Here is a 20512-nt window from a genome sequence, read left to right as displayed (position 1 = left end):
ACCTGACAATTTTTTAAAAAATACCCACACAATGTATTATTCGATTGAAAATAATAGTAGATTTTGTATGATATAATTCGTGTGGGTAGTTATTTTAATTAATAAATAGTTAATATCGCTGCCTGAAACACAGGGAATCCTAGTTCAGGCATTTGTAAATCACTTGTCTTTATAAATTCTTAGTCTTTAAGAGCAACCACTGTACTATACTTTTCTCAATAAATTATTTGTATTTGTAAGAAATTGTCAGATATATCACATTTTAAGTTTTGTCGCTATTCACCCCGCTTGACGGTACTTATTAAGATCAGTGTATCTCAAGTTATCTTGTCGGCAAGTTTCTATGAATTTAACACATTAAAAACGATTTTGAAACGGGATAACGTTTTGAACAATACTTCAAAATAGATTCTTATTTTTGCATCAACATGACCTTTGTTAACAATATTGACTGGAGCCATTACAGAGAGATACATTAATACTAGCAAGATATTACATCATAACCTACTTTGTGATGTAAACTATAGCATTTTCGCCAGATAACTCGAATGTCATTAGCCATAATGATAGCCTCTGATCAATAATCATGAACTGGTTGTGTATATTGCTGTGTAATTAAAATAATAGGCACCTATATTAGCCATCTGATTATGGCTAGAACAGCCGATTGCAGATTTAAGTAGGGATGAAGAGTATTTTTCTGAAAAAATTAGGAAATGGCCAGTTTTTTTAATATCCTCTAATATAAATTAATTAATTTGAATCTGACAATTATTGATACAGTTTGATGGGTCTACGAGTAGAACTGTAGCTGGCTTATCTTGGCGGGTCACGTTATTGGCCCATTTATTGCTAGAAGATAGTGATTTAACTGAGCCGGTTGCTTCGTATCTATAAATAGATGTGCTTAAGTTAATTTACAATTGGCACTGCCACTTGTAATTTGGGATATTCTGCAATACTCTATAGTACTCTATATCTATAGCAACAGTAAGCAAGATGCCTTGGTAAGCGGTGCAGTATAGGTAGGTAGCGTAAGTGTTGCTAAAGTATGAAATGCTTCTGATGGTTTTATAAATATGTATTTGCCATTTTCAAAATTTCCCCGGTTTCGAAGTTGTCCTAATGCGCCTTACAATCGTTTTGAAAGTGTCGGAGTACTAGTACTAGTCGATAAAAATACATGTTTTATATTAAAACGCGTGTCACCTAAGTTTTTCACTTGTCATTATTCATATAACGTCAACCGGGGTGAATAGGGATGGCGGGGGTGAATAGGGACAAAACTTTAAATGTGATTTACCTGACAATTTCTTAATAACTTTTCAATCGAATGATACATTTTTCGTAGGTACTTAGTTGTTAAGAAATTATAAGGTGAATCACATTTTAAGTTTTTTCCCTATTTGCCATTTCACCCCAGCCATCCCTATACAGTATACACCACGGTTGACGGTACTTACTAAAGAAATAGTGTACAAATCCCTAAGACTGAGATTGGGATCAATCAAACCACCATCTCCAGTAGGTGTTTTATTCATGGCTTATGCTACGGGTTTAAGGATGACACACGTTAGACCGGGCCGTGTCCGGGCCGGAGCTTCCGGCGTTTACTTTTCTATGACAGGTGATCACGTGATGCATTCCATAGAAACCGGAGCTCCGGGCCGGACACGGCCCGGTCTAACGTGAGTCATCTTTTATCGGACTTGACTTTTCTTTTTGCTTTCTCATTATTTATGTAGAAGATATCAATTCCATGTCTTAATTTCTGCATCAAATTTCAGTAGACCTCAACTCAATGCTAACAATGTTTGACCCTATTCGCAGAAATAGATGTAGCCTACGTCATTGTTAAAATCTAAAACTATTTTGCATCATCTTACTCTTTTTTTTAAATCAATAACAGACAATCTATACTGTCAATATTTTCAACCGATTCGCCTGTTCAGTTTCCGTACTTTCTCAATGCTCATTTGGACTCACAATATGTCTCCCTCTCACATTGTTTTGAAGGCAATTTGTTTGTTCCGTCTAATCTAAGCTAACTTTGCACCAACGAACATAACAAAGTGGAGGAGTGTCACGTGTGAACGTCATACTTTCATAGAAATTTGACATTAATAATAACATTTCCACACTTTGTTATTGCAAATATCATGTAGAGTTAGCTTGGTCCGACTCTATCTTGCATCATAATACCACTACAAAACCTATTATTGAAAAAAAAAACAAGTATTAACAGCAACTTCACTCAACTGACGCATTGGTATAACTACTATAACTTATACCTTTTTAATAAAGTTTGGAAATATTGTGGCCGGTGGTAGATACCACTAAAGAAAATATTGACAACTTAGAGGCCTCATGTAAATATTTTCTTGCGATCCGCCAGCTGGGCTACTCTATCAGTATTATCACCCCTCTGCAGAATCTATATGTGTCTCGAGCGTCACATTGTTTTCAAAACTATTTGCATCATCTCAGTATAAATACAGTTTATCGTTCTATTTATCGTTGTTTGTTGGAAATGTACGGGTGTCAAGTGAACAAGTGATAAAAGACCCCCCGCTGTATGATGACATAGCGGCGCCGCTTGCGTGCTGTTTTATCAATGTCAACGTAGACCTTATTGTAATTGCATAGGGTTCATCAATGGTCAAGTTGTTTGTACGGGTTGCCCCCTGACCTTACAATGATCGCTAATAAATAAATACAGTGAGCGAACGCCCTTAACGAATTTCTAATACAGTTAGTTTTGTTTTAGGCTCGTAGGACTCAGGGCAATCTTGGCGCTTTTGAATTTGGAACTTTTATTTCTATATGAGTACAAAACTAGAATTTAATTTGTACTTGTACAAATACGACTTACGAGGTTGGATAGCTTTTCGGTGAAGATAAACAACATGACGACAGCAATGCAAAATTTTTCGGGATGGCGAGAGGACTTAAGAAATTTTGAGATAGTATTTACAAATACACCTACCTACCTACTGTATCTTTACAGAAATCAGTGTACCTCTCCCTAAAATGAGCTATGCAAAAATATATATTTACAAATAAATCAGCTAAGTCAATGCTGTTACACTTTAGTTAAACGATACATTCGTATTTATCGAAATAAATTTATATCTCATCTAAGAAGTTGTTAACGGAAGTCAAAATTGCTCGCAAAATATATTCGACCATGAACTTGGTGACACTGACATCTAAACATGATATAACGCGACTTGGTAACAATTCTAAATATTGGCAATCGCGACGTTTGTCTATAGCCCTCTATCGCACTAATACGCAAGAGCGACAGAGAGGCAAATACACAAAACTTCAAATTTTTATGTTCGCAGTAGCCCCTATAGCAGTGGTGGGCAAACTTTCTTCATAGGGGGCCAGAAAGTTTAGGAAATTTAAGTGGAGGGCCAGAATTGTAGCCTAAATTTATTTTGATTTGCGATTTATTTTTGAATCGTGGGCCAATGCCACATATTAATTATTTCATAGGACCGGCGGCGGGCCGGATAAAATCCATTCGCGGGCCGGAGCTGGCCCGCGGGCCGTACTTTGCCCACCACTACCCTATAGGTTTCTTGCAGATGGTTTCATACATTTCTATTCTATCATACAGTCAGGATTTTGAAATTAGTTTCAAGTTCAAACAAATTGTTTCTTCAAGATATATCTATTTTATACTCCTAAGGCGCATGGTACGGAAAATTATTCAAATTTCATGGTAGGAACTGTGACGTTTACACGTTTACACAATAAAAGTGCAATGCGAACTACCTGCAAGTCGACATTCTGTTGTCAACTGTCATGGCGTGCAGACGGGCGCAAAGCACATGACTGACCAACTGAGTTTTATTTATCACCTTGTAATACAAGGGAATCTAGACGTCACAGGAACCATGAAATTTGAATCATGTTCAATTGGAACAGAGTTGCATTTGCGTTGTTCAATTTCAAAACAAAATGAACTCTATTTTACGTACATTATAGGTTCAAATTTCACTGGCAAATTTTGGACCTTTCTCTTGTACGGCTGGGCCACTGGGCCTTACGATAAGTATATCGTATCACATTCACTTATTCGTTCATTCACCATCTTTATCATTTACCCAAGCTCTTCTGCTAACAATTATTACGCATAACACCAACGTTTATTTTGCTTGCCGCATTTCAGGCATCAGCGCTTTATATGCTTGTTGAACAGTTTGTTGTCCACTTCACAGAAATAAGATGACATAAAGGTTTTCTGGTAATACTGTGTCAGCGTTTTCTATACGTACTGTCTTCGAAGGGTATAGAGAAACAAAAAACAATAAACATTTGGTAGGAATGTCAGGATCCTTATAATATATATCCATATTTAAATCCAATCGCTTTTTTTGGTGGAAGAAAACATTTGATATGTGATTGATATTTGATATTTATTGAAATCAAATTTTACAGCATTACAGCTAACAACAATGCACTGTAAAATTAAGTAGTAATATTAAGTAAGTAATAATAAAGCGATTAATAAGCTACCTATTGCATGTTTGATTCGCAAAAAAGTAAAAAATCTTTAAAATCGCGAGGAAACTGTACTAACACCCATAAAATTCGGTTTCCCCCCTGGATTCGAAGGTCAGATGGTATTTCTTTGATATATTTCATGTTCGGTTTTATCCATATTCACCCCGATGTCCCTATTCGCCCCAGTTAACTAAAGTCTATTTTTTTATTCGGTAGACTAAAATGACATTTCATAGTATGAAATGACACATGATGTTCATACTATAGTTCGTTTTTTTTAGCATTAGAAATAAGGTAAGTAAACAATCTTGATGTGTCTTTTAATTGAAAAACACAGTTTAAAAATAAGTTACGGTAAATATGTAACAATTATGAATCTAATACGATCTTCTATAGTCCTCTGCTTTCATAAGTAATAGTTATTGATTTTTAAAAAGTGTTTTTCAATTAAAAGCCATGTCAAAATCGCTTACTTTCTTTCAAGTTCTTTCTAATGCTAAAAAAACGAAGTATAATATAAAATGTCATTTTAGTCTACCGAATAAAAAATAGACTTTAGATCGTTTGGGTACCTACGTAATTACGAGACCCCAAAATACAAGGGTACCCAACGTCCACCGACGTCTCTTATCTGGATAATAAAAATTATGTTAAATTAACTGTTTATCAGTGTGTCCAGTGACGTCGAATTAGGTCTCCTAATCAACACATCATCTCAATATAAAACACTACGCACGAGTCTTGTTTTCACTATCCATCTTGACGTCAGCCCGCCATCTTGGAATTTTGAAACGCGAACGCGCTTTTGTTTTTATTAAAGCGGAAGTTGACGGACGTGTGTGGAACTGACAGTTTATGTGCAGTGTTTTTTTTTTATAATTTATAAATTTTGGTTGCATAAATTAATTCATCCAAGCGGTTTTTTGAAAGGTGAATATTTTTTAAGCTGCTGTCGTATATTTATGCTGCTCCATAGTCTCCATATCGTTAGGAGTGTAACAAAACTAACAAAAAACTTTAAGAACTAAAATATTTTTTGCTGAATAAAGCCAATGATATTATATAGCCATAGATAGGTTATACTCATACTTAAGGAGCACAAAAAATACTTCCATATTTATTTCTGTGCCTACGAAGAAATCTGTTATTTTTGATTAATTTTCTCATTCCATCCATCTTTACAACACTCGTTGCTAAACATAAGGTCGACCCTTTCTCTTTCGGTGTGCGCGAGCTCGTTAGCACGTGCACATTCCTCGCTTGTCCAGCCGCGACTAAAGGCAACTTGTCCAATTTGTCACAAGTTAAGCGCTTCAATTTTGGAACGCCTATAACCTATCTTGAGTTATAAATCATTGAATAAAGCTTAATTTATATTTACGTAAAATTCACATGGAGTTGTTAAGAAGTGAAAAACATTTGCTTTCTTTACATTTTCGTACAATGTATTAAACATAATTTTGTTAAAAGATATGCCCTACTTGCTGACTTTTTTTTTAAATTTGTTGCAGAATCATGGACGGTCCAAAGGGATCGTGTGAAGAGAGGCTAGCAGACAACTGCCAGTGCGAGGGGGAGGTCACTATTAAAAGCAAGAGGCATGGCAGGGGTGCCGTCGAATCTGGTAAGTTTTTTTAATTAATGAGGTTAAACACGCCAAATCAATGCAAATGCATGGTCATGCAATCGAATAGGATCTATCTGCCAGGCGAGCTTCCGGGAGATCGAATTAAAAAAAAAGCGGCCATGTGCGAGTCGGACTCGCCCATGAAGGGTTCCGTATTTAGGGGATTTATGACGTATTAAAAAAAAACTACTTACTAGATCTCGTTCAAACCAATTTTCGGTGGAAGTTTGCATGGTAATGTACATCATATATTTTTTTAGTTTTATCATTCTCTTATTTTAGAAGTTACAGGGGGGGGGACACATTTTACCACTTTGGAAGTGTCTCTCGCGCAAACTATTCAGTTTAGAAAAAAATGATATTAGAAACCTCAATATCATTTTTGAAGACCTATCCATAGATACCCCACACGTATGGGTTTGATGAAAAAAAATTTTTTGACTTTCAGTTCTAAGTATGGGGAGCCCCCAAAAATTTTTTTTTTTTTCTATTTTTGTGTGAAAATCTTAATGCGGTTCACAGAATACATCTACTTACCAAGTTTCAACAGTATAGTTCTTATAGTTTCGGAAAAAAGTGGCTGTGACATACGGACGGACAGACAGACAGACAGACAGACAGACATGACGAATCCATAAGGGTTCCGTTTTTTGCCATTTGGCTACGGAACCCTAAAAAGACAAATATACCTGGCAAACCTACTTTGTATAGCTGGTCAACCAAATCTTGTCAGTAAAAAAAGGCGCGAAATTCAAATTTTCTATGGGACGATATCCCTTCGCGCCTACAATTTTCAAATTTGCCGCCTTTTTCTACTGCCAAGATCTGGTTGACCAAGTATAAGTAGAAAGGCGCGATTTTTTTTAAATAGTCCTTCGCGCCTACCGTTTAAATTTGCCGCCTTTTTCTACTGACGGAAATGGCTTGCCAAACTATATTAGAGTAGAGTCTGTGTGTAAAGAGAAGAGTCGTGGAATGTATAATATGTATATACATTACCCAATACATTCCACGACTCTTTCCAAACTGCAGACTATGATTATGGAGTTATCTGCAGAATGAAACCATAGGCTACAGAAAACAACCTGTCTGGTAATTCCTATTTCGAGCGCTTTCTGTAGAATATAATAGTTTTTTATTGGTAGGTACGAAATACTATCTTACCTACTATTTGTATATGGATATATCTACTATGTCGAAGGAATTAAATCCAGTGCCCATTAAGGTCGGCGAACATCTAGGTCGGTCTAGTGTTACACTGCTCTTTCAAAAGCAATTGGTCTTATGAATGACTAAGCGTCATTCTAGATCTGTGTTAAAAGGTACGCCTATAGTGTGACGTTGTCCCGGTCTTAAACGTCGTAAGGGCCACTCCACACTAGCGTCTTCCGAGCGTCGGCGTCTTGTCAACTGTATTGGCTGCTACTCGACGCAACGTTGGCGCAACTGCGCAGCGACGCCATTTTGCATATCGCTAATATCTAATTTGATATACATAGTGTACTGTTAAGGGCCTGGCCACGACATTGCGCGACTGGCTTTGGCTAAATACAATGCACTCAAGTTCGGCGTTGTAAAAGCGACCTTATTGGGAATATATAAGCTTGGTATTTGTATGTGTTTATGCAGATAGTGGCTTTGGCTAAGGCGACAACCATAGGTTGGAGTGAAACAGCGATCGGACCTTTCGTTCCCACCTATGATTTTCGACTTAGCCGAATAAGCCAGTCGCGCAATGTCGTGGCCAGACCGTGTGTGAAATTTAAAGTTTTAAAACTTCTGTACACTGCATTGCGAATTATTGTTCTTTTTACATAAGCATAAGCGAATTAATGTGTTAAATCTGTACAATAGAAATGGCCTATACAAGTACAGGTTTTGTTAAAACCCTTAGCCATATTATTCAAAGTGAAGAATATATAATAAACAAGATTTGAGATACGAAACACGTTAATATTATGTAAATTATGTAACAGATACGAAGCTTATGTAGCATTTAAACTGAAGTAAAAACATATTGTTACGACGTGTAGAGTCTGTGCGGAAAGAGAAGAGTCGTAGAATGTATTGGATCACATACATTTCACGCCTCTTCTCTTTCCGCACAGACTTTACACGTTTTTTGGTAAAGTCTAACCCCCTTTCATAAACGTTTACTAAAGTTGACAAGCCGATAATAATCGTTTGTCCCTGTCCGACGTATTGGTATGATGGAAAGGGACAAACGATTATTATCGGCTTGCTAACTTTAGTAAACGTTTATTAATAAGGGGGTAAGTATATATTACATGCAATGCAGTAGGGGGCACGCTTGCATATACAGCATCTCTGTTAATTATGATGGAAATCGATGGCAGTATATCAAATCTACTCGGATCGGTTGGCCGGTCGTGATCGTGACACAAAAGATGTTCTAAATATGAAAAACCCCTTCCGGTTTTTCATATTTAGAACATCTTTTGGGGGTTTAAAACTTTGAACATCTTCAGTAGCCTTATGAATAAGTTTTTGACAAAAATTTAATTTTTGGTAAGTACAAGCTTTTATCGCTGACTGTACTTTTCTTACGACAGACAACTAATACTCATCGAGACAATTCTAAAAACCCCTAACACAATTAGGTTGCGTTGTTTCATCACAGAGTTCCTATGGCCACCTCCTGTCTCCATCATCAGATCAGTTCGACAGTACCATATTATTGTATTGTCATCAGAACTACATACAGCTGCCAATTTTCATGTCGCTACGATCCTTAGAAGATGGTTAAATTAGTTACCTTAGATTCCATTACAATTTACATGTTATTTACATACAGGTCGAGCGTTCCTATGGCCACCTCCTGTCTCCATCATCAGATCCGTTCGACAGTATCATATTATTGTATTGTCATCAGAACTACATACAGCTGCCAATTTTCATGATGCTACGATCCTTGGAAGATGGTTAAATTAGTTACCTTGGATTCCATTACATAGTTACATACAGGTCGACCTAATAAAAGCTTGTTAAAAAAATAATTAATATCCTGACAAATGTCGGACATCATCCTAAAAATTATAACATTTCCTGGACGGTCTTTTCTTCTAAAATCCTCCAGCCAACTCCAATCGTTTATCTACCTACCTCAAAAAGGTTAGTTGCGGTATCTAAAAAACCCTGACACGTTACAGGAAATCCTGACGTATAGCCATATAGCTACCCTACTTCTGTCAACAAAATTACTATTAAATGAAACTATAGCTTGGGGTCCACTTGGTGGCTATGTTAGCCCATGCGATAGACGTGGCCGGCCCAGTTCCGTTCGAAAATAGTAAATTTACATACGATCAACTTTCCCTGCTGCCTTCACCTGTACTATCCACCCACGCTCTCATAGAAAGTCACAGACTTGTCATTTTCGCGCTCGCGCTTGACAGACAGCTGAAGTGTGCGAAAGGGAAGCCATCACGTATATGAACATCGCATGAGTGCGAAAGAGTCAGACTACAAATGAGAAAACGTGACCATTTTTGAGTTTGACGACGGCCGCGGACGGCCAAGAGCGTATCACCGTAATTTTCAATTTGAAAAATATACACAAATTCGGAAGAAAACTATTTGATAAAGTAATACAATGAAGATAGTGTCTTGTAGTGTACCGGATTTCAGTGTCACGGAGCCAAATAAACCTAGCAAATACTTATTTCAGAGGAATAATGATATTCCGAGCGAAATTTTCTTAACGATATTTTGTCAAATTAACAGCATAAAAAGTGTAAGAAGCCGGTTTATACAGTTGATTATAAGTTTTTCTTCCTTTGTGTGCTAATATTTTATCATATTACTCAATAATTTAAAATATTTTGTGTAAAAACATAAACTGTTAGTTTACGCTAGGGCTTGACAAAATGTTCAGATGACAGTATCGATAACTTGTCGGTATATTAATAGCTATGTAATAATTTCTTCACAAGACATAATTAAGATATTAACCTTTATAACCGACTTCAAATAATAACGATTGTTATACCTTTTTGAAGGTGCAGATGTTTAGCAGTATATTTAAACTTCGCTTTCCAACACAGTAAGAGTTAGACCAGCCATTCTCAAAGTGTAGGGTTCCGCGACACCCCTGCAGGGGTTCCGCAAGAATTTAGAATAATTTAGAATAATAAAATAAGCATAATTATTATGCTTATTAATAAAAAAATACACTTCTAAAAACTATTGTTTTATTGTAGGGTTCCATCAAGTATTTCGCTTTCCAAAAGGGTTCCGTCAAAAAAAAAGATTGAGAACCGCTGAGTTAGACTAAGATAAGGCTGTAACGATTTTGATAGCACACGCAGTGCAGGTGTTATTTTATACATCATAATGTCGTAGAATTTTAACGTTTAAAATAACACATTTGAAAAAGTAGTCGATAAAGCAATCAAACACCGACAGATTATTAATATGTTGTAACATGACATCACTATTTTTGATCTCACATAGACAATTTACGCACACACTTGCATTTCATTTTTGGTCGCACTTTTGAAGATTGACAGTTGTTCTTGTCTATTCTAATTCTATGTAGAAAGTACTCAAACTACGTCGCAACAGTCATATGATGAAACTGCACGTACTAGTCGCATGCGCCCTGCCTGTTAGCCTGGACCTAGGACCTCTATCACAATCTGCATAAACAGATAAATACATGCAAATACCAACCTTGTATTTTCCCAATAAGGTCGCTTTTATAACGCCGACCTTGAGTGCATTGTATTTATGAAAAGCGTTTTTGTAACATGAGCTTTATAAATGGTGTATTAGGTCCAAAATAGCGTGTGTCTGCCGTTTAGAGAAATCGACTTGGCAACGAAACACTTTACTAGCTATTCCATCCCCTAGACTCCCTAAAGTGTTATATCTGACACCGTAAGATTGTGAACCCGTTAGTTTATAATCTAACGTAGGTTAGGTTAGGTTAGATTATAATCTCCCTACCGTCAGTTTATAATGTATAGGTGAACCAGGATCTATTGACAGTGCGCCATGTTGCGGAATTTCACTGGAACTAATTTTTTCATACTACACTGAATTGTCACCCTATACATGAGAATAACAGCGCCCTCTTGACAATTATCATATATATTACTGGTCAGGCTATAACTAGCGAGATTATAATATGACGAGTGTTTACCATTTTACGGTGACATATCCACCTATCTGACTATTACTGGTACTGTCAGCAATGTCAGCATCAATAATTGCGGATGAACCAACGCACTAAAAGTATCTGCCACCCCCGGATATTTATCCAAATAGATTTATAAGTACACTAGCGACCCGCCCCGGCTTCGCAGTGGTTAACAAATTATACACAAACCAGATGAAAACCGCATGAAAATCCGTTCAGTAGATTTTGAGTTTATCTCGAATACACAAAACAGACATGCGCGGGCGGGGGACTTAGTTTTATAAGGTGCAGTGATATACTCTACACATTTGCTCATTTTTGAAGTGAAAACTTCTTTAGCGGCGCTGTGCACTTTTTGTGATGGGGAAAAAATGTTAAACTCGTGACAGGTCACGTGACCCTAAGATTCATAAGACGTAAGATGGACACGTGACCTGATCTAAAAACTGTTACAATGTCATTGAGTTTTCACTTCTGCCGGCACTCCCGGAGTGCAACCCGTTGTTTTTTTTTAAATAAATTTTTAAATATTATCTGTAATTCTTACACAGATTGACTAAGTCCCACAGTAAGCTCCAGAAGGCTTGTGTTGTAGTGTGATACTCAGACAACGATATAATTAAAAAGTACCTATAGTATTTTCTATTCTTTCTACAAATAAGTGCGTGGCTTCCCTCAACATTGCAATTTCAGAAGATAAGTTAGGGTTACAGGGTGCCATTTGAGTCGTGATCAGTAATATGTTTTTCTAACTCCATAAACAACGAGCAATTTAATGCCCCTACTCTTACTAAAATCAGACAAGATTTTTATTTTATTTATTGTTTATTTTTTGTCATTTATTTTACTTTTATAAGTGGATTTAGGATATTACAACGGCTTATAAGGATATTTAAATTAGTAAATTGAATCGCCTCTTTGAATCGGAACTGTCATTGACATCAATTTTGTAATTTGTCCCAGTTAGAAATAAAATTTACTTAATTTTTCATTTGATATATCTTACAAAGCTGTTTAATTTATTAAAAATAACATTATTTAAAAATAACTGTCACATAATGTCAATTAAAGTTTTTAATCATTTACCATTAGATATTAAGGAAATTTCTGATATAAAAAGATTCAAACGGACATTGTATAACTGGCTACTAGATAATAATTTTTACAATATTAATGAATATTTTGACTTCCACACTAGCTAATGAAATTTTCATTTTATTATTATTATTTTATCATTTTATTTGTTATCACAGTTGTTGACTGATTAAAAGATTGCATGAAATGTAAATAGATTTAATTAAGATGTATTTGTACATATTTTTGCATGCTATATACGGCTAAATGTGTGACACTTATAATTACAATAAGACCTACTGTTAACCACATTTAATGCAAATAAAGAATTTACTTTACTTAAATACCACATTGCCACTTGTAAAAGTAAAATAAATGACAAAAAATAAACAAAAAAATAAAAAAAAAATCTTGTCTGATTTTAGTAAGAGTAGGGGCATTAAATTGCTCGTTGTTTATGGAATTAGAAAAACATATTACTGATCACGACTCAAATGGCACCCTGTATAACCTAGTCAACATTTTGAATCAATCCTTTGACCGTCACGCATATCGCATATCGCGTCATCGCGAACCTGATCGCACGAAGTTCGCAATGCACGAAGGTCTATATTGGGTCTAAAGGGTTATTTGCTGTTTCCGAGCAAGTTTTACATAATTTATCATTATCGGCTATTTAAAACATATCGCCATGGTTACGAGGCAGATAGCCGAACAGCCGGTCGACAAGACCTTGAATACCAATTTGACCCAAACAAGATATATGTATACAGTGATAAGAGATTACTAAAAGAAATTAAAAACTAGCTTAAATCTAAGATAGGCCCTTGAGGCATTGTACCACGGATGCTGGCGATATTTCCTCGCTGTATCGCAATGCTGATACGTTGTGCGAGGTAGCCGCCAGCTCTTCGGTCACCAGTTACGTCAACCAGACGCTTCGCTTGTCCCATAGGCTTATCGCGGGTCACCTGATCTGACCTCGGCGAATTTCATCATGAAGTTCGTAAATCTAACGTGATATGGTTCGCCATGTGGCAAATAAAGACGGTCAACCATGCGATAAACTTTGTCCATATATGGCCGCTTAGCTTAGGCTTAGGTCAAGTGTTTTTTCTCGCAATTTTATCTGTATATTAATCCAATATTATTATGGAATAATATTAACATAAAATGCTCTGATGATTAGCTTAAGATAATATATATGTAACACTTAATTACTATTCATAAGTGCTTGTTGCTAGGCCTACATGAATAAAGTATATTTTGACTTTGTGTAAACAAAAATATCAGTGCACACATCATACTCAAAAATATGTCCCATAGCTCTTATGTCAGCGAATTAAGAACTATGGGACATATTTTTGAGTAAGTTATATGCACCTATATTTTTACACTTGACTGTACCGTGTACCTATTACTTGCGTGGTCTTACATCCCCTTATGTCAAGCGAGAGTTCAAATATTAAGTGATGCTAAGTGGTCTAATGCGTAGTTTTTACAGTTTTAGTATCACATAGGTATATCTACAATGTAAGCGTAAGCAAGCGTAAGCAACAATCTAGATCTGTTGTTTGCGGTGACGCAGCGTCATACTTGACGTAGCATTACGCATGAAAATTTGGCGTGGTAGGACTCTGCATGACTGGGCAACGACAAAGTGTAACAGCGCCATAAGAACTTGATTATTTCTATGGGATTATGACGCTTTCACACTCTGTCGCTTGCCAAGTCGATGCAAGTTATAGGTATTGTGTTGCTGTTTGTACATCGAGCAAATTATATAAAGTAAAGCTTGTAATATATTGGCATATTCCCGAAGTTCTTGGAATCCTGATCGATGCAGCCCGTTGCATCCTAGGCAACCTAGATCAATAGCCTCACGCATGCGTACAGTCTAGAGCTCCTTGTAAATATGAAGAGTTTATGGACATATTAACTTAATTGTACTTGTGCCCTTTTGTTTAGATTTGTATCATAAAAGAGTCCAATGCTATTCCAAACGCTACACGGGAGACCGACTCACTGTAAGAATAGCGTATGTATTTGACTACTAGTCAAATTAGTTTCTTTTTTTGAAATGTCAAAACGATTTATGTATGGAACACTAACACGTGACGTCACAATCAAACTACCTACTCTTTACAGTTTTATACGGGTTTTAAAACAAAAATTGTGTCTAAAAAATAACTGCTGTCTTCGTTATTCTATTAATCTTCTGGTGTTTTATTTCATGCATGACGTAGAATACCTAACTTATTTTTAATACATAAAATCAGGGATCGGAACCGGTTTTTTGCAAAAACTTAGAAATAACCATATTTTCCGAATTATTTTATACTCGAAATGTATGACTCAGTTGTGTCTTTAGGTTACGACTTCGTATTATTAGATTGCTCAATTAGAAATGAAGTAATTAGCAAAGAACGAAAAAATACCGTTTCCGTTCCCATACAAAAAATACCGGTATCCGATCCCTGCATAAAATACCCTATTGTCTTAAAATGGACTAAAGGTAGACGTCAACAGACGTTAGTATTCTTTGTATAGAAAGTCTTTCTATAAAATCCGTTGCTTGCGATGCGGCCCTGTGGACGTCTACCTTAAACCGCCTTCGCTCGACCCTCCGACCGCCATGGCCCCTTACCTTCGGCCTATACTCGTGTAGATGGCGCCACTTTTTGATATTTAACAAATTTAACCCATATCAGTGAAATAATAAGGATCAAAGTCAAATGGCGTTCTAAAAGTACTGTGTCGAAAGATGGCAGTAAATTTACTGTGACTACAAAATTTACTGAACCCTTTATACTAAATTATCTTTGCTGTATAGGTTGGATTCATGAAAACCGGCGTGGGTTTATATGATAATGTTGAATGAAGCTACCTATGCCTCTTGTCTTACATTAGGTCTCATTTACGAGATCAATTGTGCACAATAACCTATGAGTGATCGAGAAAGTCTCGGCATTTATTTAAATCACGTATATATACTTGTACTTGTAGTGTTTAGTTTTCAAGTTAAGGAAGGAGAGTCTATTGTATTAAAAACCGCAAACAAGAGGCGCCATAAAAAGTATTCAGAACACTATTTAATGTCTATTATCATCTTTATGGACTAACGGCGTTATTCATCAACGTCTCCTAAGTTAATCCGCTGATGATCGTCGTTTGTACCTCTCTATGGCATAGCGACAGATAGGGACAAACGAAGATCATTTAGCAGCCGTTTATGAATAACGCCATTAGGCAATAGATCCACCTCATCCGCTCAGAATAACTCACGCTAGACGGGGCCGCGCCCGGGCCTAGACGTGCGACATGTCATTTTCTATGACGGCTGATCGGTGATCACGTGGTGCTTTCCATAGCAAACGGAGCGCCGGAAGCTCCGGCCCGGCCCCGGCCCGGTCTATATTGAGTCATCCTTAACGAGCTCTACAAATTTCATTAAAATCTGACGAAAAATAATCGATAACAAATAAAAAAATTACAATAGTCGCTAATACACCTCAATCATCGCTCATCGCTCATAACTTATGTTCTCGGTGAGATATGCTCAAGGAAACATCATAATCTATATAGTTATGTTTATTCTGTCTACATTGTTCTTCACTTGTATGCTTCTGTTTTATCTCTTTGTAATAAATAAATAATAGACGAAACATTATTTTGGGAAATTGCTATCGAATAACACCGTTTGTTATCAGGACTCACACACGAATGCGGCGTGTTCGGCGCCATCGGCACCGGCGAGTGGCCCACGCAGGTGGACGTGGGGCAGGTCATCTGTTTGGGACTAGTCGCCCTCCAGCACAGGTTAGTTTGTTCCCAGGACACTCCTCGGTGAAAAACGAATCGATCTGACCGATTTAACACATTCAGTGCCGAAAACCCGACTATCGGGTATTTTATGATTTCGTTTCCTTCCAGGCCGGACGACCCGATAGTCGGGATCGTGGTACTACAGCGTTAGAGCTCATTTAGACGGTGCGAGAGATCGCATGCGAGTTTCATTACATTGCGTCATTTGATCGGTCGGCTGAATTGATGTAACCTCAATGGGCCGCAATGTAACTAAAATCGTATACGAGTCTAATTGAGCCCTATTGTATGACGACATTTTTGTATATAGCCTGGTGCGGATGTCTTGTTTGGCTGGGTGGCAATGAATGAGTTAAAAGGTTAGAATATAACCAGCAATATAATAGATAGGGTACAGTTAGCTACCAAGCCTTTGACGGCCAAAGATTTCAACTGTCGCGCGCCGCTACAGCCCAATATCAACATTCGTGCATACAGACAAGGTTCACGATGGCGCGCCTCACACGATAGGCGTAGCGTTCAAAGGATTGAAGCGTGTACCGAAACATTTTTTTGGTCGTACGAGTAGTTGACGTATATATTTACTTACGATGACGACCGGTCTGGCCTAGTGAGTGACCCTGCCTGTGAAGCCGCGGTCCTGGCATCGAATCCCGGTAAGGGCATTTATTTGTGTGATGAGCACAGATATTTGTTCCTGTTGTATGGTTGTTTTCTATGTATATATTATATTATATCTTTGTCTGAGTACCCACAAGTCCCACAACACAAGTTATACAAGCCTTCTTGAGCTTTCCGTGGGGCTTAGTCAATTTGTGTAAAATGTCCTATAATATTTATTAAATTTATTTTATTGTTTACTGTTTACAGAGGCCAAGAATCGGCCGGCATCGTGACGTCAGAGGGCAAGAGCGCCCGCACATTCAACTCTCACAAGGGCATGGGCCTCATCAACAACATATTCAACGACGAGGCTATGAAAAAGCTCAAAGGGAACCTCGGTATTGGTCACACTAGGTCAGTTCACAGTTTTTGTGTGTGCAGTGTGTGTGTGTGTGTTTATTTTCCTCGCGTTGGTTTGGTGTGGTGAAATTGTTTGTGTTTTATCCTTGTAAAACAAATAACTGTTATACATATCGCTATAGATATTTAATTTAATAGTATAAACTTTCTCCTTGTATGCATACCTAGAGGACATAGCGTAAGTAAGAAATCAAGTGGCCTATATTGTAAACAAAGTAAAAAAACTGTAAATAACTTATTTATATGATAAACTCGTGTATTTATGTGTTTCACCTTTTAGTTCATAGTAAAACATTTTATGTCCATTTTAATAAAAAAAAAATATGTATTTAGGCCACTTCTGTTGAAGGCTTGGTAACATGAGAAACTGCTTGCAATAGCGCTGAAATATCGAAAACTGACATAAAACTAACTTTCATTATACGTTTATGATGTCACGTAGAATTAATTAATTTGCCAGACTATAATTGACCTTGTTAGATTCAAATAGCTCTCATTTTCTATAGATACTCGACGTCAGCAGCATCTGAGGAGGTGAACTGCCAACCATTCGTAGTGCACACGGCGCACGGCGCGCTCGCCGTGGCTCACAACGGCGAACTCGTCAACTGCTCCAGTCTTAGGAAGATGGTGAGTGTGGCTAATCTGTTCTCTATGGTATCTCAGTGGTACAGAGGGCTCTGTTGGGCTGTCTCGCCTCAAGACCCCAAGGGTAAGTAGATATCGTGGCGTCTGAGGTGAATTGTCAACCGTTCGTAGTGCACACGGCGCGCTCGCTATGGCTCACAACGGCGAATTCGCCATGGCTCACAACGGCGAACTCGTCAACTGCTCCAGTCTTAGGAAGATGGTGAGTGTAGCTAATCTGTTCTCTATGGTACCTCAGTGGTACAGAGGGCTCTGTTGGGCTGTCTCGCCTCAAGACCCGGAGGGTAAGTAGATATCGTGGCGTCTGAGGTGAATTGTCAACCGTTCGTAGTGCACACGGCGCGCTCGCCATGGCTCACAACGGCGAACTCGTCAACTGCTCCAGTCTGGAAGATGGTGAGTGGATCTTGGTAAATAATAATATTCTTTTCGACCTTACATCCGAGATTCCTAGCCACTGCAACTCGGTATCAGACACCCACGACCACGATACAAAATTTGAAATTCTTTGTCTCAAATTAATCTTATTTCTCCGTTCTCAGGTACTTGGCCGAGGCGTAGGCCTCTCCACACACTCGGACTCGGAGCTGATCACACAGGCGCTGTGCCTCAACCCCCCCGAGGGCGAGACCAACGGCCCGGACTGGCCGGCCAGGATCAACCAGCTCATGAGGTATAGCATTTTATATACCATACAAACCCTTTAGGCGGAATGGGTCACTTTCTAAAGAGGTCAGGTTTTGAGGACGTCACTTTCGAGGTACATAGGTCACTTTCTGAGTACGATACTTGACTACTAGGCGCCTGTGGCGCCCATAACACTAAATACCTATACTTAAGTTCGGTAAGAATAAATACCAGTTAAGTGTAGCTAATACTCGTAACATTCTTAAGTGTAACTGTATTTCGCATGATTTCAAAATGTGTTATTAATTTATTTAAATTAAATTTGTTCGTCAGGTTGGCGCCCCTCAGTTACTCTCTGGTGATAATGCTGAAAGACAAAATATACGCCGTGAGGGATCCGTACGGCAACCGGCCGCTCTGCCTCGGCAAGATTCTGCCCCTAGGCTCCTCGTGTGAGTTTATTTTATGATATAACTAGGAGGCAAACGAGCACACGAATCGCCTGATGGTAAGCTGTTAAAGTCCGTCTAGGTAACTATGATAAAACAAAGTGAGGTGTGTCATTATAAACTTAATATTTTCATAGAAATATGACATTAATGATGGCATGACCAGACTTTGACATTGAAAATGCCAACCGTCGCCCTTGGACACCTGCAACACCAGAAGGGCTAAAGGTCAGGCCATGCCGGCCTTTAAGATGGGAGTACGTTTTCTTGAAGGTTTCTAGATCCGAAAATGCCACGGTGATGCCACGGTGATGAAATTGTCGATTCCCAAATTGGAACCTGTCCATCTCTGCAACTGTTTCTTATTATGTATTCCTGATAAGAAAATACATGAACTATCGCCTGAATATCACTAAATGCCCATGTATGTCCTCTTTAGGTAGTGCATTTTTGTACTTGGATGACTTATTCGCGCCTACACTACCTAATAATTTGTGATAACGTCTATATTATTTTAGTTTAGTTATAGAACTAAAATAATAGTGTAATTAGGTTTTCATCAAATGGTTTCATACTGACCTGTGTACATGTATGCATGATACTTCAATTTAAAATATCATTGCACGGGGTCCCACTCAAATCCTACCATTTTGGGGCAATTCCCCTCGAACTAGCGAGTCCGGGATACCAGCCCGCCGCACTGCCAAGTAAGCTACCGTGACTTACCTGTTGACAGCGAATATTTCTACCATATCCGTCACATGCGCCTTAGGGGCGCGCCTAGCGACATCTACCGTAAGACCATTACACTTCCTGACTGTTAATTTAATTATTTTTTATCATTACGTACAGTATTACTGGAGTGTTACTATCACAAGCATGTCATGACCACTTTGAATGTTTTCAGATGCCTACAAAAACTCATCAGAACGCCATAACGAGGGTAAAGCATGCTCCATTATCAATAACATTATGTTAGTGTTTTTATTAACAATAGCATTGTAAGATAACAGCGCCATAGTGTGGTGGCGCCACTATAAACTTCATGTTTTTAACCTTTTGAACGCTTTACGTTATAAAAAAACGTCACTGACACGCCAAGGTCCCTACCGCAAGCGAGCTAATGTAAACCTTATTTGTGTGAAGGTTAGTTACTTTGACAGCGTCCGCCATAACACCTATAGTTGTCCTTGGCGCGTTGAGCACGACTAGTTACGACGCCTTGTTCTTGGCGTTCAAAAGGTTAAAGGTACTTGTTTTTGATCTCACTTACACTCTGTAACTTGCCAAGTCAGTGCAGAGTAGGGCATGGATACCAGAATTCCGGATTTCATTATGATTTCGGCTGCCAGTTGGTATTGCAGTTGCTATGGTGGTATCGTTTTCATTTTTGCATGCAATAATAACATAACATAACATACTATGTTTGGGATGATTACCGTTTGATATTAAACCGCTTTTTTTTGACAATGAAAGATACGGAATTCCTGTAATCTAACATAACCAATGTTTGACACCGAAGGTTGTCCCTCCCGAATACTTGATTCGCATGACGCAAATTCT

General features: G+C 37.9%; 1 protein-coding gene across 1 annotated transcript in view; it reads left to right on the top strand.

Moving 5' to 3' along the window:
- The window catches only part of LOC134661545 (amidophosphoribosyltransferase-like), a 30489-nt gene that overhangs the window by 3207 nt on the left and 6770 nt on the right, over positions 1-20512 (top strand). Inside the window, exons 2-8 of the mRNA XM_063517676.1 lie at positions 6027-6139; positions 16088-16196; positions 17073-17219; positions 17732-17855; positions 18416-18546; positions 18834-18952; positions 19857-19892. Coding sequence (XP_063373746.1) covers positions 6031-6139; positions 16088-16196; positions 17073-17219; positions 17732-17855; positions 18416-18546; positions 18834-18952; positions 19857-19892 — 775 coding nt within the window. The 5' untranslated portion in view covers positions 6027-6030. The remainder of the gene's footprint in view (positions 1-6026; positions 6140-16087; positions 16197-17072; positions 17220-17731; positions 17856-18415; positions 18547-18833; positions 18953-19856; positions 19893-20512) is intronic.

This window comes from Cydia amplana, chromosome Z (assembly GCF_948474715.1).
Source record: "Cydia amplana chromosome Z, ilCydAmpl1.1, whole genome shotgun sequence".
Lineage (NCBI taxonomy): Eukaryota > Metazoa > Arthropoda > Insecta > Lepidoptera > Tortricidae > Cydia > Cydia amplana.
Note: the sequence above shows the minus strand (reverse complement) of the source record. Positions and strands in the feature narration are given on the sequence as shown.